General features: G+C 41.6%; 1 protein-coding gene across 2 annotated transcripts in view; it reads right to left on the bottom strand.

The window, feature by feature from the left end:
• LOC115074786 (aminopeptidase Ey-like) overlaps positions 1 to 21,508 on the bottom strand; it is a 75,038-nt gene that overhangs the window by 52,231 nt on the left and 1,299 nt on the right. Inside the window, exons 1-2 of one of the 2 annotated variants that reach the window (XM_029574610.1) lie at positions 7,973 to 8,053; positions 820 to 1,582 (exon numbers count right to left, since the gene is read on the bottom strand). In XM_029574610.1, the coding sequence (XP_029430470.1) occupies positions 820 to 1,436 (617 nt within the window). In that variant the 5' untranslated portion in view covers positions 1,437 to 1,582; positions 7,973 to 8,053. Of the gene's footprint in view, positions 1 to 819; positions 1,583 to 7,972; positions 8,054 to 21,508 lie in introns of those variants that run through there. The other variant, XM_029574611.1, reaches the window with a different exon arrangement.

The following is a 21,508-nucleotide window of genomic DNA, read 5'->3' as shown; positions in this document are numbered from 1 at the left end:
ATATGCAAATAAAAAATCTTTTAATAGAGGTGAGGCAAAGCCAAGTAGAAAGCAATTACTTATCTCCAAACCCCAATGTAATAATCATGGAAGCAGGCTTCCTGAAAACTTTTAAATCCACAGGATCTGATTATCCTAGTAGTGCTGTCTCATTAGCAGAAAGCAAAGGCCTCAAAAACCATAGTTAGTGTATACTGGAGGCAATTCGCAAACAGCATCCATCAGTATCTCCTCCCAATCATATACCGCTCCCTTAGATTTCTGCATCCCAGTTACATGGTTCTGGACTTCCTTGCCTTGAATTTTAACTGCCAAGCATGAAATCACTTGCCAAATATTCTAAGATCATGCCACATATTGTCTACTTTCTAAAGAATGTCCACACTATTGCAGATCTTGTTATCTTCATAAAAGGCAGATTTCCATTTGCCATAGTTCTCTGCTGTCTCTCACTCAACCAGTTTCTAATCCAGTCAATCAACTTGGGGCTCATCCCTAAAGTTCTCAGTTTATTTATGAGTCTCCTAAGTGGGACTGTGTCAAAAGCGTTGCAGAAATTGAAGAATACCAAATCCAGTGCTCACCCCTGATGTAATTCTCCCGTCATTCAATCAAAACAAATTATTAGTGGGATGTTTTTCCTTCTACATTGTTGGTAGGGGAAATATATAATACATGTTTTTCAGGTGCTGTGTATTGTAACACATAGGTTATAGCTTAACCATTGAATTACCCCTAGGTTAATGCTTGATATTCTATTATACTCTATACTGAACCATGGCTTTTGAGGCTCTTGTCCTGTTATCCTCATCATCCTACCTTGTTTCATTGCCCTCCTTGTACTCGCTCCTGTAAAATCCAGCCAGGTCATCCGCCAGCTTCCCGGTGAATTCACTCGAAATTGTGTATTTTTTGCCCGCCTCCAGGTTGCTGCTCAGTTGGGCCACCAAATACTGGGTTGGAACCTCAAGCCAGGATTTCTCTATGGCGGGCGGGTTGGAACCATCCACTCCTCCCAGGGAAATGGGATGACCATTCTTCGGGGTATAGTTCAGTTTGTTGCTGTGAATCAGGATGAGGTTTGTTGGGGTCACACATTTGATGCTGACGGTGCTGTTGCCTTTGAAAATGTAGAGGCCTTCTGAGTTCTTCGTCAGATAGGGCTGCAGCTCTACATCATAATGTTCAGGGATCAGGGAGCCTGGGAGCCTGTATTTGTTCCAGATCTCATTTGACGGTCGTACTGTTACTTCATCTCTAGGTAGGTAAGAGGACGTTGTTCCTATATGTGTACCACTGGATGAACTAGAGTTTTCATTCTTGGCCTTTTCTTGAGACAGTGCAACTGACAGACCTATGACAGTGGCTATTGCAACCACCGAAAAAAGGATTCCTACAATGGCCAGAGTCTTACTAATATAGAAACCCTTTGCCATTTCAGTGTCGAGAATTTAAAAAAAAAGAAAAAAACAGAGCTGCGTGCTACTCTTGTATGTGCCAGAAAAGCAGAGCCAGAGCTGTGCAGGCTGCCCTTTCAATTGGCAGATATTAATTGGAGAGAATTAGCGCAAAGGTCATCTTCCTGTTGAGAAATAAGAAAACATACATTTTATTTCATTTATTTCTATTTACTGCCCCTGTTTTAAATACAAAATCTAATCAAAATGGCTTAAACCAAAATTAAGAAAGCATAATCACATAAAAACATGTCAACATGAGCAATAAAAGCAAACTAGAGAGCCTATCCTTTCAGCACCAGGACTGTCAGCACCCCCCCAAAAAAAACCACAAACACTATCCCCATCTAACAGCGGATAAGGTAGGTTATACATTTTTAAATAATTAAATCCACCCTTTTCATCTTCCCCTATCCCACCCTTCCCAGGCCCCTTGAACCCATGTGAAAAACTGCCAGTGCAGTCCCATATTAAAAGCAGCTTATCAATTTCTACCAAACCCATTTTTCCCCCAGAGTGCCTGCTCCTGCCATCAAGTTTACTGCAGCTTGCTTCTTCACAGCACTTAACCAGTTCCTTCCCCACAGTAATACTTCACTACCCCATCCCCCTCCTCACCTGCCTTCATCCCACGTAATTTGTTAGAAGCAAATAGAATGTTAAGCGTCTTTCTAAATGGTAAATGATTCCGTTCTGTCCTGATAGATTTTTCAACGTGTTCCTAAGCCCACCCCCCATTGCATCATTCTCGTTTCCAATAAATGACCTTTGGAAGATCGAAGTTCGCTGCATGGAATCTGCCACCTCAAAAATGAAGGGCCAGTTCCTCTCAATGCTTGAAATGCCAACCACAGAATTTTCTTCTCTTTTCACCGTCGGGTAACATGTTTTATGTAAAATTCAGAAGACAGCGGAACCGCCATAAAGATCGATGCACAAACTGCCAAACATTACACAGAAGACTAAGGAAAAATCATGAGCGGCACAGCCATGCATTCCCTGAAAAAGCTGCCATGCAGGTTAATTGGATGACTTATCTCATGCCTTATGTTTGAGGGTTTTTTTCTTAAATACGTGCAAAAGTCATTGTACTGTGCAATGAATGTGCAAAATGAATGCATTCATGTAATAGTCCAATAAAAGTAGGGGGGGGTCAATCCACATACTTCCAATTCAGAAATAATAACTAGAATACCACTTAGCAGAGATGAGTACAACCCGCCTGCTACAGCAGAGTCTTACAGCTGCTCAATCAAAGCACGCTCCAGCGACCACAACTGCTTCTTGGTGCTTTGTCAAATTGTGGCTGATCTTGGAGGAAGAACTGGAAGACTGGGAGAAAATGGGGAAGGAGGCATAACGGTGGGCCAAACTGAAAGGAGCTATTACAAAAGCAACAAATCTATATGTTAGAAAAGTAAAAAAAAAAAAGTAAGAGGGAAAAGAAACTGATCTGGTTCTCAAAGGAGGTGGCTGAAAAACCAAAGGAAAAAGAACAGCGTTCAAGCAGTATAAAGGATCCCAAAAAGAGGAACACAGGGAAGACTACCTGCTGAAACTGAGAGAGACGAAGAGCAAAATCAAGAAAGCAAAATGTCAAGCCAAAGAAAGAATTGCCAAAGGGATAAAGAGATGTGACAACGTTTTTAGATGTATCAGAGAAAGGCGGCAGGCCCAACGTGAAACTGAAAGGTGACAGGGAGCAATGTGTAGAGAGAGATTAAGAAATGGCAGAAATATTTTAAAAATATTTCAGTTCGGTATTCATTAAGGAAAACCCTGGAGAAGGACCATCACTAATTAACAAGATATTGGAGGGGGGTGGAATAGATGAAACTCTGTTTACAGAAGAGAATGTATGGGAAAAGCTAGGAAAACTGAAACTGGACAAAGCCATGGCGCCTGATGAAGCACATCCCAGGATACTGAGGGAGCTCAGAGATGTGCTGTCAGGTCCGCTGTGTGACCTGTTCAATAGATCCCTGGAAATGGGAGTGGTGCCGAGTGATTGGAGAAGAGCGATGGTGGTTCTGCTTCACAAGAGTGGGAGCAGAGAGGAGGCTGGAAACTACAGGCTGCTTAGCCTCACCTCGGTGGTGGGAAAAATAATGGAGAATCTGCTGAAGGAAAGGACAGTGAACTATCTACAATTGAGTGTGTTGCTGGATCCGAGGCAGCATGAATTCACCAGGGGAAGGTCCTGTTAGACAAACCTGTCTGAGATTTTGATTCAGTGACTAGAGAATTGGATCAAGGAAGCGCTCTTGATTGGATTTACTTGGATTGCAGCAAAGCTTTTGATACAGTCCCACATATGAAGCTCGTGAATAAAATGAGAAGCTTGGGATTCAGCACCAAGTTGGTGGAATGGACTACAAACTGGTTGACCAATAGGAGACAGCACATGGTGGTAAATGGAACCTGCTCTGAAGAGAGAACGATGTTAAGTGGAGTGCCACAGGGATTGGTGTCTGGACTGGTTCTGTTCAACATCTTTGTGAGCAAGATTGTGGAAGGGATAGAAGGTAAAGTTTGTCTATTTGTGGATGATACTAAGATCTGCAATAGAGAGGGCATGCCTGAAGGATTAGAGAGAATGAAAAGTGATTCAAGAAAACTTGAAGAGTAGTCGAAGACTTGGCAGCTGGGATTCAATGCCAAGAAGTGCAGAGCCATGCATCTGGGGTACGGTAATCCATAAAAGCTGTATGTGATGGAGGGTGAAAGACTAATGTGTACGGACTGGGAGAGGGACCTTGGGGTGATAATGTCTGATGATCTCAAGGCAGTGAAGTAATGTGACATAGCTTAAACCAGAAGAAAAAAGGTGATATTGCCCTTGTTCAAGGCCTTCGTGAGGCCTCACCTGGAGTTCTGTGTTCAGCTCTTTAGACAGAACAGAGGCGGTCCAGAGAAGGGCTACCAAAATGGTGTGGGATTTGTATTGGAAGACTTATGAGAAGAGGCTGAAGGATCTGAATATGTACACCCTGGAAGAGAGGAGGTGCAGGAGAGATATAATGCAGATACCTGAATGGTTTTAATGATGCCTGCTCCTCAAACCTTTTCTGGAGGAAAGCAAACAGTAGAACTAAGAGTCATGATATGAAACTTCAGGAGGGACAACTCAGAACGTCAGGAAATATTTCATCACAGAGAGGATGGTGGATGCCTGGAATGCCCTTCCAGAAGAGGAGGTAAAGACAAAAACAGTAAACAAATGTAAAAAAAAGGCATGGGATGAACACTGTTGACTCCTAATGGCTAGAGTTGAAAATTAAGAAAAGGTTGCATGGGGATAACCAGCATGGAGCAGCAGCTACTACCCTTAACAGAAGACATAGGCATTACTACCCTTAACAAATTAGCTTACGTGACTGACACAATTGCAGCATCGCTCTCCGCTTTGAGGGAGAAAAGGAGAATTGGATTCAGATGACAAGCAACGTTGAGCCCTAACTTTTATGATCCAGGGTACTGATATGCAGACCTTAGGGATAAGAACAGGACTGCTTCTACAGCTAAGTCCAAAACCTAAGCACGTTCAAGCATGATTGTCTGAATTACCAGGAAGGCTACTCAACCTGTAAAAATGTTACTAGCAGTAATTTTGTTATGGGTTTGAGAGTTGTTTGGTTTTGATTTTTAATATTACTACCCTTAACAAAAGGCTTGGGGGCAACCTGCATGGAGCGGCAGTTACTACCCTTAACAGAAGCATGGGGGTAACCTGCATGGAAAGGCAATTACTACCATAAGAAACTTGCTGGGCAGACTGGACGGACCATTTGGTCTTTTTCTGCTGTCATTACTACGTTCCCCATCTCAGCTCCATGAAGATTGGAGGCTCTTTCTTTTTTCCTTGCCACAATAAGGTTGGGCTGTGAGAGTCTGCCGTTGGTTTCTCTTTTGAAGACTGCAGGAAGGTTCGGTGATTGGCCCTACTTGCCCTGGCTCATGAGGGTTTTGGTCTTAGTACGAGGGACTGATTTACTGCCTTCAGGGTTCTGCGACTCCTGTGCTACATTGAGGTTGTTTTTGTTCTTTGGATGGTGATGTTAAAGGCGATCTTGGAAATAGTGCAATATGGAGAAACACCTGCTGCCATGCTAGCAGCTGAGAAGGTTGCAGATCCCCTTGTGCGTATTTTTACTTTTTTGTAAAACTCTGAACTTGTCTTTTTAATGCTGCTGGTACTCATTTTGTCAAAACATTACCAGTGTACAAAGGAACATATGAGATGCCATTGCTCAAACCGCCACATGGTCCATTGCACTCAGCATCCTGACAATGCTCAGCCTGGGTCACTTGGAAAAAAAACCCAGCAGATCCTAACAAGAAACTCTGTAACCTATCGCTCACTTCTAGAAGTATGAAGTGGAGACACCCAAAACTATCTGGCTAATAACTGTTTATCCAGTAACTTGTCCAAACTATTTTTCAATGTCAGCTATACTTCTAGCCTTGCAGACATTCCCTTGGTTAATTTATTTATTTATTTTGAAAATTTCTAAGTTGCTAAAAATGACTTGCTCCTAGTGGCTAGCAACTAAAACCAATAAACTATATTACACATAAACACAGACATCAAATATAAACCCAAAATAGACAAGGCAGTTTAGAGCAACATAACACAGATCACAAATGAAATATAAAATCAAGTAGATAACTAAATATTTATGGACATAAACACAAATCAGAACATATAGGAATATAAAAAACTGTTGATTGAAAAAATACTTTTAAAAATGTTATTTAAAGCTGCTACTAGTTAGTTTCACAGAATGTCCTCTAGTTCCAGTATTCTTTGATAGCGTATCTAATTATTCCCTTTTAACTGTGTAAGTAAGCAGTGTCACACCTTCCTTCTTCTGCACTCTACTTTTTCTCTCTTCTTCACCCACTACAGATCAGAGAGAAGGAAATCCAGAAAATATTCTGTCTGATTCAGGGATGCTTTTCATGCAGGCACATTACTAGAATAGTAAGTATAATGCATTAATTACTATAGGCAACTTCTTGTTTTCATGATGCACACAAAGCAGTAGCCTTTCAAAGAGGGCTACTAATAGCCAGATAGACTAGAGAAAGCCATTGCTATCCCGCAATCTGAGTAACAAGAAATAGATCTTTTTGGGGATCTGCTGGAGACTTGTGACCAAGACTGAGCACTGTCGGAGACAGGATGCTGGGCTCAATTGACCTTGGTCTGACCTAGCATGACTTCTCTTATGTGCTTACTTTTCCACTATAATTCAAGTTAAATAAAAGTTTACTACCAGACCTTTCTAGAATACCCTATGGGCACATGGTTGGCACCGTTTGTCTAGGTAACTGCTAAGTACAAATGAAGTGCTATATCCAGCAGATTGAAATTGAAATAATGCTGTTTTTATTGTCTGGTCCTTTTAATATTTTATTTTAAATGAGTTACTTGTAATTGATGTTTTACTTTTGTATTGTATGTTTGTAATCCACTTAGCATGACATGGTTATTATAGGCAGAATATAAATCTTTTTAAATAAATACAGTTCTCCTAAGTCCTAGTAAGAGGGCTCAGATTGTTTTTGAATATCACACCCATCTCTATATATTGCGTGGATCTGCATAAAGCTTTCCTGGGTTAAAAAGAAATATTAGCTAAAAAATCTATATAAATGAAAAGTAATCGGATGGTAGCATTTTAGCAGACCAGCAGGATTCTCCCAACTATCCTTCTACCAAGTTTGAAAAAATGAATATTCATTGGAGATGTTGAACTCATTTGAAAATCTCTATTCATATTTAATCAAATCTGAGCTTGGAAGAGTTCTCACATAAGTCATGTTGGTAACATACAATTTTTCTTCTGTTTTGTATTTGGCAAACACAATGCTGCCAAAAGCAATCTATGCTCATAACCCATCCAGTGCACCATAGTCTAACACAAGCTGGAGCTCCCAAGGATTGAATCCTTGCCCCACTATCGAATGAGATCATGCTGATTTTACAACCATTGAATCTGTGTATCCAACAAGGAAATTCTACAAAAGTGCCAAATAAAAGGCCTTTTTATGAAATGTTAAACTGTCTAAATATACCTTGAAGTTCATTGCCATTGTTCATTGTCTACTCACTCAAGCTGTAGATATTTGTGAACATTGATTATGCTTGATTTACTCTACACAAGAAACTAAAGATTGAGTCAGATGAGAACCCTGAATCAGAATAATTTCCAGATTATTTGATCCATGCTGAACTGGATAAAGTCCAGGTTGCTGGTTCAGCAAGTTAGTACTTGGTGCATCTTGCCATCTACAAACTCACATTCCATTTGTTGATCTCTTAGTAGCACTTGAATAAAAAATGTACTCTCAACTGATCCTGAAACATTCATCCAAAACATGGATTTCTTTCGATCTTGGATTAACTACTCCTCATAGATATCACGTGACATCCTGTGACTACGCCTTCATGAGTAAATTTTTGGAACTGGGTTTTCTCAGAATGGATATGGTTTAAATTATCGACTTACCTGGGGGATCCAACTTTCTGCTCTGGGTTTTTCTTGCTGTTTCAGTAGGCTGGAAAACAACCTATGTAATATTACAGAGACTCACTAACTCTTTATCCTATTACTAACCACTCCCAGTTGACCGAGAAGCTTATTAACCAATCTTGTACTGCCTGTTTTAGTAATCCATGTACCAACTTGTAATTTATTGAGGAAATGCACTTCTTTATGAGGAAAGAATTGAAACATTCATTCAAGCTCTGCCAAATTTCATAATGGAATCTGGGCATGGCTATGCACCAGAAACAACTTTCCTTTTTAAACTTACCAGATTTTTTATCCCCTGTTACAGGATACGACATAACCTTACTGGGAATGTAAAAATAAGAATAATTGATGCTTTTATCTTGGAGGAGATGTACAAAAGACCAATCATATTAGACTATAAGATTTTTACACCAAATAAAGTCCTCATACGTGATTGACATACAACACAATTTTTTTATTAGGCCCTAAGAGCCTGGATTCTATGTCCAGTGTTTTAGAAGCATAGAAACATGACGGCAGTAAAAGACCATATGGCCCATCCAGTCTGCCATTCTGTCCAATTAATTTAGCATTTTAATTCTCATCACTTCCTTAGAGATCCCTTGTAATTATCCCATGCTTTCTTGAATTTAAATACAGTTTTTGTTTCCACCACCTCCAATGGGAGGCTGTTCCATGCATCCACCACTCTCTCTGTAAAGAAATATTTCCTAAGATTACTCCTAAATCTACTCCCTTTCAACATCATCTCATGACCCCTCATTCTAAAACCTCCTTTCCATTGAAAGAAGCTCGCCTCCTGTGCATGGAAACCTTTGAGATATTTGAATGTCTCTATCATATCTCCCTTATCTCACCTTTCTCTAGGGTATACACATTTAGATCTTTAAGTCTATCACCATCTGCTTTAGAACGAAGATCACTGACCATTTTAGTAGCCACCCTCGGGCCTGACTCCATCCTGTTTATATCCTTTTGAAGGTACGGTCTCCAGAACTGTACACAAAGTGAGGTCTCACCAGGGACCTACACAGGGGCAGTATCACCTCCCTTTTTCTGTTGACCATTCCTCTCCCTGTGCAGTCAAGCATCTTTCTGGCTTTTACCGTCGCTTTATTCACCAATTCAGCCACCTTAAGATCAAATACAATCACCCCCAGGTCCCATTCTGCCTTTGTGCTTAGAAGAATTTCACCTCCAATTCTGTATCTTTCCCTTGGGTTTTTGCATCCTAATTGCATTTCTCTGCACTTTTTAGTATTAAATCTTAGCCGCCAGACCTTAAGACCACTCCTCGAGCTTCACTAGATCCCTCCTCATGTTTCCACTCTTTCCTGGCTGTCCACCCTGTTACAGATTTTGGTATCACTGGCAAAAAGACAAACCTTCCAGTATTTTGCTCACAAAAATTTGAAAATAACTGGTCCAAGGATCCATCCCTGAGGCACAGCGCTAGTAACAGCCCCCTCTTCAGAGAAAACGCCATTTACCACTCCCCTTTGTCAGCTCCCACTCAGCCAGTTTCTAACCCAGTCAGTCACTCTAGGACCCATACCAGGGGCACACAATTTATTTATAAATCGTCTGTTCAGAACCGTGTCAAAGGCCTTGCTGAAATCCAAGTACAGTACATCCTCGTAGCTCTCTCCCTTGATCCAACTCTCTGGTCACCCAATCAAAGAAATTGATCTGATTTGTCTGACAAGATTTACCTCTGGTAAAACCCTGCTGCCTCAGATCTTGCAATCCATTGGATCATACTAACTGGCCTGTAGTTCCCAGCCTCCTCTTCACTTCCACTTTTATGAACAGGAATCTTTTCCAGTCCTCTGGAACTACTCCAGTTTCTAAAGAAGCATTGAAAAATGTCAGCTAGTGGAGCTGCCAGGACATCTCTAAATTCTCTTAATACCCTTGGATGTATCCCATCCAGCCCAATCGTTTTATCTTGTTTAGTTAGCTCCTCACAAATACACTGTTCTGAAAATCAATTTAAGGTTTACCTCACTTCCAATCTTATTTGTGTTTGGTTTTTGTGATCCTGCTCCAGGCCCTTCCACAGTGAACACTGAACAGAAATATTTGTTAAGCAATTGTGCTTTTTCCTCATCAGCCTCTACATATTCCTCCCCTTCACTTTTGGTCTCTCGCAACACCACTTTTGCACTTCCTTCTATCACTAACATATATAATAAAAAAAAAAATCTTGTCCTCCCATTTTCTGTATTTGCTATTTTTTTCTTCTAATTGAATTTTTGCATTCCTGACTTCTTTCCCAGCTTCTATTAATTTTTCCAGATAGTGTTGCCTGTCTTCCTCTTTCTGTGATCTCTTGTAGTTGATAAATGCTAACTTTTCTCCCTTACCTTCTTTAGAAAGCCATAACTGTCTGTTTGTCCTCTTCCCTTATTTACATTCCTAACAAAAACATTAGTTGCCCTTATATCTCCTTTTAGTTTTGCCCACTGCCCTTCTACGTCCCCTAGATTTAATGTAGCAATAAAAATAGGGTACTTTTTACCCTTCCGTATCCCGTGATAATATTTTTGAAGCAAAAATTCAACATCCTGGTGATAAAGGGCACTTACTTTGATTTGGTGGTGGTACAAGAAAGTTGCATCCAGAATCTGAGTAGTATCACTCTGGGATCTGTTCTGGGACCTGTCTTTGCCATTATAACCTTTCTCCATTTGGAACTGACCATTTAATCCTATCTGCTTTAGTTTAATTAGGGATCTTTGTTTTCAGTTTTTATTTTATCTGGGAATTTAATCAGTGTTTATTATAACAAAATAAACAGGAGAAAAATCAGGGGGGGGGGGGGGAAAGAAAAAAAAAAGACATTGAGTGATCTGGTGAGGTTCTCTTCCTCCTCCCGAGAAACTAACCAGGAGGTGGAGAAGGGAAGAGGTCATCCTTCCCTCTGAGGAAGCGTGCCAGGGGTTCGGGAGTGGCGTGAACCAAGATGAGTGCCCCAGAGTATCTCTTGAGGTGCAGTTGGTTCGGGGAACCTGCACTGGGAGTAAGGTGGTGTGGAAATCGTAAGGGAGGTCAAAGAGCACAGGAGTGTGAGTAACTGGCGTAACTGGGAGTTGCATCTGGTCCCCATTGCTAAAGGCGAGCAACAGTCCTTAACAGGTTTAGGAGTGTGATACTATTTAAGAAGACTATGAGAAGGTAGACCTGGATCAGATTGATCCATGGGAAAAAAAATTGTATGAGAAAGGTTATAAAGAGAAGGAATGTAAGTAAATTGGGATTTTATGTGATTCTGACTGTTTGGAAGAACATGAATTTCTGATGCATTAAGTTAGAACATAAGAACATGCCATACTGGGTCAGACCAAGGGTCCATTAAGCCCAGCATCCTGTTTGCAACAGTGGCCAATCCAGGCCATAATAACCTGGCAAGTACCCAAAAACTAAGTCTATCCCATGTAACCATTGCTAATGACAGTGGCTATTCTCTAAGTGAACTTAATAGCAGGTAATTGACTTCTCCTCCAAGAACTTATCCAATCCTTTTTTAAACACAGCTATACTAACTGCACTAACCACATCCTCTGGCAACAAATTCCAGAGTTTAATTGTGCGTTGAGTAAAGAAGAACTTTCTCTGATTAGTTTTAAATGTGCCCCATGCTAACTTCATGGAGTGCCCCCTAGTCTTTCTATTATCCGAAAGAGTAAATAACTGATTCACATCTACCCATTCTAGACCTCTCATGATTTTAAACACCTCTATCATATCCCCCCTCAGCCGCTTCTTCTCCAAGTTGAAAAGTCCTAACCTCTTTAGTCTTTCCTCATAGGGGAGCTGTTCCATTCCCCTTATCATTTTGGTAGCCTCTCTCTGTACCTTCTCCATCGCAATTATATCTTTTTTGTGATGCAGCGACCAGAATTTTACACAATATTCAAGGTGTGGTCTCACCATGGAGCGATACAGAGGCATTATGACATTTTCCGTTTTATTCACCATTCCCTTTCTAATAATTCCCAACATTCTGTTTGCTTTTTTGACTGCCGCAGCACACTGAACCGACAATTTCAATGTGTTATCCACTATGACGCCTAGATCTCTTTCTTGGGTTGTAGCACCTAATATGGAACCTAACATTGTGTAACTATAGCATGGGTTATTTTTCCCTATATGCATCACCTTGCACTTATCCACATTAAATTTCATCTGCCATTTGGATGCCCAATTTTCCAGTCTCACAAGGTCTTCCTGCAATTTATCACAATCGGCTTGTGATTTAACTACTCTGAACAATTTTGTATCATTTGCAAATTTGATTATCTCACTCATCGTATTTCTTTCCAGATCATTTATAAATATATTGAAAAAGTAAGGGTCCCAATATAGATCCCTGAGGCACTCCACTGTCCACTCCCTTCCACTGAGAAAATTGTCCATTTAATCCTAATCTCTGTTTCCTGTCTTTTAGCCAGTTTACAATCCACGAAAAGACATCACCACCTATCCCATGACTTTTTACTTTTCCTAGAATGTAAGCTGCTTTATATATCCTTGTATATAGTTGCTGGCTGGTTCATCCAGAAAAATAAAGTTAACTGTTTGGAATTTTGAAATTCGGTGACTGCCACACTTATTTAGCCAGCAGTGGGTTAAAGCATGGGCTCAGAGTTCATAGAGGGGAGCTGATGGTTACCCTCCCTGTCCAGTCAGTACAAGAGGAAAATGGAGTCATCCACTAATCCCACTGTTGCTTTCAAGGTCCACTTCACCAGCTGCAGGACCAAACCTGAGAACCCCCATTCTATCATTCTATGCATCCTGTCAGTGGGCTACACGTTTATTACTTGGATTTATTTCTCCCCTTTTGGAATATGAGATTCACGAAATGCCATTCATACCATATTAGACAACTTGCTCACAAACAAAACATTTGTACCTTCACATTACAAGTGTAAACAGTCGCAGCAATAATATATAGTTAGAAAAATTTAAGGTGTGCTTCACTAAATAACTAGATCTCAAATCATGCCTATTGGTGCTAGGCTGCCCCTCCCCCCCCCCCCCAATGACCTCTGACTCCCTTCTACCTCCCCCCCCCCCCTCACAATGGACCTCCAATTTCCCACCCAAACATCAGCAGAAAAAGACCAAATGGTCCATCCAGTCTGCCCTGCAAGCTTCCCATGGCAGCAACTGCCGCTCCGTGCAGGTTAACCCCCATTTGTCTGTTAAAGGTAGCGGCTGCCGCTCCATGAAGGTTAGACTCATGTTTTATGTTAAGGATAATAATACTTAAAAGCAAAACCAAGCAACTGTCAAACCCATAATGAAATGACTGCAACATTTGTAGGGGGTGAGCGGCCTTCCTGATAATTCAGACAATGCTGCTTGAGTGTTCTTTGCTTTTGGCCGTAGAAGCTTTAAATGTTGGCGTATCAGTACCCCTGACTGTAAAAGTCGGGGCCCAGCCTTGGCTGTCTTCAGAATCCAATACCCTTTTTACCCCACCCTGCCGTCAAAGCAGAGAGCGATGGTGCAGTGTATCCGAATCATCAAGGCTAATTGGTTAAGGGTAGTAACGCCCCAAGCCGTTTGGTTAAGGGTGATCTCCTACTGCCCCTGAACGTCCAGTTATCCTTTTTCTCACCCCACCCCCTGACGCAATCTACGAGCCTTGAGTTTGCAGAGGGATGACAGGAGGAAAAGGATTACAGGTCCAGGCAGGAATCAGGTTGGATTGGATTCATGGTAGAAAGAAGGATGGCAAGAGTAGGGATCCAGAGGGTAACAGCTTTGACCCCCCCCCCCCTCGTGTGCCTATTGGGAAATCCAGGCCTGCATGCACACTCCCAGCACCCTTGCACCACCCCTCCCCCTCTGCCTGCTGTTCTGTTTCTCTGGCCCCCTTGAGTCCCTGCTGATAAATAGGGATGTGTCGTCATTATAAAATAACAATTAAGACACCGACAACTACTGTTCCTTTTCATTTTGTTTCCAATCCAAAATGACACAAAAAGACTGCAAATGTTAGTTTATTTTCAGCAATTTAGCATGCACTGAAATGCAGAATCAATAAAAGAAAACCAGTGAAAGCAAAATGAAACGCATTGAAAGATTTGCCCATGGACACGCCTACTGCTAAACTACAGAGCTTGCTCAGCTCCTGCTACGCCGATTGCCCTCCAGCCTGAGATAATCGAGCCTCTCTCACCTCTCCATCCTGCATTTTCCAACTTCCTATTTAAAATTACTTAAATTTATCAGGTCTCACCCTCTGTCCCCCCGCCCCTCTCCCTACCCTCCATGGATGATGGAATCTTTCACGATGCTCCAGTCCAATCAAAACTGCAAAGGTTGGCACCAGAGACGTCCTTCTGCTTCTCTGGGATGATCCCATGCATGCCAGGACAATCTCCCACAGAGCTGTTTCTTTCTCCCATTCTAAAAGCTTTCGGGATAAACAAGTTATTTTGTTTCAGCATGAAGAGCTGTACCAGAATAGTTTAAGATGAGCGATAAAAATATCACCATCACAACAGAAGGGAAATGTCCCTGACTGTATTCCTAATCATCATTACCCTGGTGCTCTGCACAGAATTATGTACTCGGTTGCAACACAATGGTGCCTAATATATTCATTTACGAGAACACAGGCCCATGAAATATCGGGTGCTCAGACCAGAGCGCCACTAAATACACGGTTGGACGTGTGTTTTGGACACACTAGACTTGTGTCCGATGCAATACTGGGATTAGCGCACCCAAACCAGCACGTAGCTAACACGTAGAGGTCATCACATGTAAATTCCCTGTGGATGAGGCTATTAGCTATTACTCCGCGATTCAAAAAAGGCCCACGTGGCCATTGTGCCCATTGTAATGCGGCCAATTTAATGACAGCACTGGAGCTGGTTTTAAGGCATGCCGCGCTCAAGGACTCAATAAAAAAAAACCACGCACAATATACACGGTCCAGGTCGTGTATATTGTGCTGGTAGTGGGAGAAAACAGAAGCACGTATTGAACATCCGTTTTCCTAACTCGTGCACAGCTACTTCTCCTGGGCGCCTGATGCTGAGGAGATTTATTTATTTATTTATTTTTAATTTTTATAGACCGAAGTTCTTGTAAGAACTACAAATCACTCCGGTTTACATAAAACGATGAACTGCCCAAAAGAGAAAGGGGCTTTACATGGAACCATAGAACAGTTGGAATAATATAACCAATGTCAATTTAACATAGTAATAAATAAATAATATATATATAGTTAAACTATTTAACGTAGAAAAATAATGACATATTAAAGCTACAATAACAAATACATGCTAGGGATGCTAGGGATGCATGCTAGAGATACATGCTAGAGATGCTACATACATGCTAGAGATGCTAGAGAGGCATGCTACATACATGCTACATACATACATGTATGTAGCATGTATGTAGCTACATGCTACATACATGCTAGAGAGGCATAATTTCCCCTAGCACCTCCTTTTTAATGCCTATTGCATCATGCACCCTGGAGAGGTGGATGGGCGCACATTCGGGAAACGAGAGCTCAATCATGAGCACCCATTTTACGCGCCCTAATATCGCATCGGCCTCACAGTGTTAAAATAAAAATGCAGTCAGCCAGCGTTCTGTTGAAATCCAAGTGCCTGATCTCATTTTGGTAATCGCTGCTAATACCTGGAGTAACACCTGCAATAGGGTCCGCCCTGCCACTATCCCCAGGTCAGAAGGCATTTACTTAAAATATTTATATACTGCTTTTCACAGAAGCCCAGAGCAGTGAACAATAAAAACATTCATAAAAACAGCAAAACAGATTAAGACGAAGACAACAGCCAAAAGCCAAGTGTCAAAGCCACAGTTTATTCAGAGCCCGGTGACAAAGGGCCCAGTGTGCTGAGTTCAGAAAGCACAGACACCTGTCAGATGAGAGCCAGCAGAAATAAAAAGCCTTCCAGCTCGTTCTTGAAGAACAATTTGCAGGTTCTTAGCCGCCATAGTTCAGGGGCAGCGACAGAGAACGAGCGCTCCCGAGTCTCAGTCAGACATGCACTGCACAGAGAGGGGACGAGGAAAGTTGGTGAAATCCTGATTATTCACTCAGGTCACCGACTGTGGATGCTAAAGTATTTGTGTTGCATCATAGGAAATTTTGTTTTGAATTATGTTGTGTTTTTAATGTATGTCAATATACATTTTGCATATTTGTTTTGGTATTTATGCATGTTTTATAATTTTACTGCACACCATTTTGAACGATTTGAAAATCATTATAGATAAATAAAATTACCATTACTATTACCATTCTTAATTCTAATCCCAATGCATTCTGTACTTGCAAGGTCCTAATGCAGGCTGAACTTAGACGACGAAGGAAAAGTGAAGAAGAGATCAAACATGGCAACCAATGTCTGAGTTGTCAAAATAGGAACATTGCTTAAAGCACGTCCTGTTCAAGAAACATTATGTGACCAAAGACATACACATTTTTCTTCAGACAAGAAGAAATAGTTCTGTTATTGTAAAAACAGCACAAACGTCACATGCAACCTTTCCTGTCCATCTCTGAAAATTACTGCTGATCCTTCTGAAAGCATTACTTGCGAAGACAATAGTTTGTCTAGGGGGGGGGACGTCTCCAGATGGGTTCGGTTTTGTGTATACCATGCCAGAAATGAACCTCACTCACGAGACAGAGGTTATTTGTGCTCTTCTTAATACTCGCTTTGTGCCAAAGAGAGCCTCTGTCTGGAATTCACAGGATATAATGCATACAGGCAACATATCAATGCGTGCCTGGAAGTTCCTTTAAATCAGGCTGGTGGCACTCAGTGCAAGTGGGACTATTTCTGTATCTTTCTGCCACGTTGCCTTGGTTCTTGATGATCGTCTCTTTCTCCATGCATTATGAGCCAATGTTTGGCTGTAAATCTCTCACATATATGTTAGGCTGAGGTTGCTACTGATTCCTGTACTGTGAATCTAAACTAGGGGTGCACATTGAAAAAATGCCATTTTGTTTCCCATTAGTGCCTTGTGTTTTTGTATTGTTATTTTGTTTCTCCATCATTAGTGTGATTTGTGGTGCTTTCATTAAAGCCAATGGGGGAAGCCATGCATGCTGTTTTTGTCTATAACATTGTGGGTTTTCCATTCAACTTTTATGAAACTTGCAGGCAGGCAGGCAGGCAACAGCAAAGACCATAGTGGCCCTAGGCACCAAGAGGGGACAACGAGAAAGCAGCAACAGTGACATCACTACACCAACTTGGTGGTCAGATTTAGGCGCAGGCACGGGGATGGGAGGGAGAGCTGACATTTTCAGCCCCGGGTTACTCCTTGCACATTACCTAGGTAAACCCTTTTCAAAACTGAGCTCCCCCTCTCTAACACTGAATACAAAAATTTTTTTTTTTATTTAAAAATGTAAAACAAACATACAGAAGAATATGCAACTTCTTGTAAGTAAATATATCCTTACAAAACATGAAACAAGAAACAAGACAAAACAATGTCTGGAAAGAAATCCAAGTCCACAGAGATGGAGGGAGAGGAGGAGAAGAGACCTTCAGAAACATTAAGACAAAACCCAACATGAATCAGGCCGAGCAAGCGAAACATTGCACGGCCCTCCAGCAGTGCAGCTTCAATCCCAGCAGCCACGCTGCAAACCACAAATCTCCGGAGTTACGCACAAGTGGGCCCCTGATACTTTACTAAACATTTAACAGGAAATTAAAAAAAAAAATCAGCAGCCAGCTCAATAAGAGATTGAGTCCCAAAAAGAAGCTTTATCCTGAGTCCGCCTACTGAAATCAAGGAAAATCCTAATCTGAGCATCATAGAACTCAACCTCTCACTTTCAAACAAATCTGGATCCAAAGCAAAGGCTATCAGCAAAGTTGCTCCTGTAATAGGGGAACTCTTGAGGTGATTTCAGCAGTGCGAATAACCCAAGATTATCAAAATTTAAGTAGATCAGATTGCCTTCTGTAATTGCTGTATTATGGGTATTACCTGTATTAAGAATTGCTGTCTTGAGTTGCATGCCGAGGGGGCACATGATAGAGGTCTTTAAGATCATGAGAGCTCCAGACTTCTGATCACCACCAGGAAATAGGCGACAAAAGACTCAAGGGGTCCACCCACCGGAGCTGATGCACGTGGACAACCACAACACCTTCCTTTCCACTTGAAAACCTTGCAGCTGAAAACAAACACCCCCCAGGAGCTTACAAGGAGTTTTTTTCTTTTACTTTTAAAACCAAAAGGTTTAAATATGATCCAGGGGCTGTGCTGTGCACAGGGCTCGGCACCAGTTCTCAGACAAGTTTTCTGCTCCCCAGGCTGGCCAGCACAGCCACTGGGAAGGAGGGAGCCTCAGCCACATGGAGTAACCAGACCAAGAGATCACTATTGCAGGAGTCCAGAGGGAGAGACTTGGCGCAGGGCCTCCTTAATGAGGCCCCTTGCTGTAGTGACTGGGCTAGGGGATATAAAATCAGGGACAAATCCCCAGCTAGTTGCAGATAGAGGTGCATGCCAGCATAGCCCAATACGGCCAGAAGCCTAAAGAGGCAGGAGGAAACTGCTTATAAAAAAAATTAGCTGCATCATTCATGGACGAGAAAATGCTGCTCCCTGAATGTATTTCAAGCTAGAATGTTTTAGAAGAAATGGGAATTTTTTTTTTTTTTTTTTTTTTTTTTTTTTTTTGAGGTGAGGAAATTTTGTACTGATTTGAACATTTTTTTACATCACCAATTTTCTTGCCAGATTTTCTGCGTTCAAATTTGGTTCCCTCCCTTAGTTAACTTGAGCCTCAAGGTAAGCATTAATTACACTCGATAGACTTTACTGCAGAATAAACAGACTCCCAGAATTCAAACAGAGGGATCAGGGAACGAAGCCAAGATTCCCTCCCCTGCTTGTAAAGCTGATGCAGACAATGGATTTGCCCTGGGTCTTGTAGTGCAAGAAAACATTTTTTATGAATCCCGCGGAACAGAATTTAGTTGTTCATGCCTACAGAAGCAGAAGAAGAAATGTTTCAGGATTCCTTTGTTAAAGCACTAGGTTTCACTTGCCAGCTCACTCCTGGATCACTGATGTAGTGCTGCCGGCCCTTTCAGACCGTGGACTCTGAAGATTTGCCAGGTGCTGTCCCGGCAGCTTGCTGTGGCTCCATTGCCTTCAATGAAGCTGACTGTGGATTTGCCATTCCAGGCAAGAACTATGACAAATAAGAGAGACTGGCCAAAACCAAAAAGTGCCAACATTGCATGTTACTTGATAACCTTCCATGCTAGTGAGTTATAGCCAAATTCTGATTTTATTTCCCCAGTTTTGCTACCTCTCCAGGCAAACAACTCGCTGGTTGAGGGCTGCCGACAGATCTCTTCTGGGCTAATCCTCGGCACCATTCTTGTGCCAATAGCCCTCGGCACCATTCTTGTGCCAATAGCCCTCGGCACCATTCTTGTGCTGTAGTACCAGTAGCATCCGCTCCTGCCTCCCTGGAGCTTAGACATCACCTCCACAACATGCCTGAGCTCCGCTAGCCCTACCGGAGAAGGACATGTGTTTTAAAACCATTCCTCTGTTATATCTGGGGCCCCCCAACTGCTCCTAGGTTAAAGGTTAGCATTCTGGTGGAAAGCAAAGCAAGAGTGAGTGGCTCTCCATGAAGATGCAGGGTGGGACCACACATGGCATCTCACTCAGGATGAGGAGAGAGGAGGATGGTAGGGGGGGGGACCCAAGGTTCACATTTCTTCACTGGGTGAAGACTGAAGGAGAAAGAGAGAATATGAGGTATTTGGAGAATATTAAGTGAGAGAGAGAGAGAGAGACCAGAAAAGAGATTGAAAACGACAGCCAGAAGAAGGGGGAAATGACACAGGTGAATAATAATGATGTGAGTGATTGAGAGTGGGGTGTATTTCTTTCTGCGAGACAGAGAGCTCGTGTCTAAACAGGACTTTGATTACCATAGTGATTAAATGCAGACCGAAGGGGAGAAGCGGGCTAGTATTACTACTATAGGATGGCTTGTGTGCAGTAAGACTAATTTCTAATGGTAACGGAGGGCAAACTTTCTTTAGGAGAAAGGGACTTCTGCAAGTGCCCTGTCACTAATATGGGACAACAGCAAAGAGGAGTTTTGAATGCCATCTTTCAGAACACCTACGAGTTCATATGATCACAAAGGAGAAGAGTAAGCAACCTAAGGGAGAGGAATCGATGTGCTCTTGAAAAACTAAAGCTGTCCGCTGAAGACGACAACAGTGGAAACCCTTGAAATTGCATTATTAGCCTTGCGTGGTGAAAGTGCGATGTAGAGAGGGATAAGGTATTGCCTAAAGGATTGTGGAACAGGAGTGTACCAGATTATTTATCATATGCTTTACAATAAGGAATCCCAAAGCAAGGTACAATTTCCTAAAACAACAAATTAACAGAATTATGACTAGAATTAAACAAAGCTAAATAACAATCATTATCATAATATCAACATTTATTTATTTATTTATTTATTTAAATTCTTTTAATATACCGATGCTCAAGACCAGGTCTTATCGTACCGGTTTACAATAAACTAAAAATTGCAGCTTAATGATCAAATTTAACAATTAAACAGGCTAACATGAAGCAAATCATGGAATTAAGTGCAGGTTCTACCAGCAATTTAAATAAATTAACCAATACATAAAATATACTTAACCTAAAAATAAAGATGGTAAAATACAATTTTAACAAATTATATGGCCCATATATATTTTCAGAAAAAGTTGCATGACTATGAGGCCTAGAGCTGTTGACTACCATTTCTATAAAAAGCAGACAAATAACATTCAAATTCCTAGAAAATACAACAATGATCCAAACTAAAAAAAAATACACAGCAGAAACGATCATCCGTCTAGGTGGGATGCTAAACGGCAAATAGCCCAAGTCTTGCTCGGCCTTTTGAATCAGCCTCTGTCTTTGGCAATTCGAGGTTCAGCTGGCAACCTGTCCCACACCAGCCGGTAACTGAGAAGAAGCAGCTCTCTGCTGTTCTGAGGGGCATAGCTGACAGAGACCTGGGGCACAGCCCAAACCAGTGGAGGACCAGAATGCTGGGCACTTTTCCTGTTCATAGTCCTAATAACAATCAGCCTATGGGGATTACTGTGTCAACTGGGTAATCCGGCACTGCCCAAAACAAGTTTTACTGTCACAACAGTCAGCCCAAAAGATTTGTGAGGTAAGAGCACAGTGGGTCTTGAATATGTTTGTTTAGGAGAAGGATTCTTTATTTGCTTCCAAGGTTGCTGAGAATTTCATATTTTTAGGATTCATTTGTAAAAATGGTCAGGGATGAATCATGTTGAGACTCATTTGCTTAATGAAGGCATTTAAAACATTCCAGCACTAACCCTTGCTGCACCGGCTGACGGCTATAAACCCCTGGACACACCCCACTGCCTTGCCTGCCATATATTAATTCTCTTTTAAAATTTATAT

This window comes from Rhinatrema bivittatum, chromosome 13 (assembly GCF_901001135.1).
Source record: "Rhinatrema bivittatum chromosome 13, aRhiBiv1.1, whole genome shotgun sequence".
In the NCBI taxonomy this organism is placed as follows: Eukaryota; Metazoa; Chordata; class Amphibia; order Gymnophiona; family Rhinatrematidae; genus Rhinatrema; species Rhinatrema bivittatum.
This window is presented reverse-complemented; position numbering and strand designations above follow the sequence as displayed.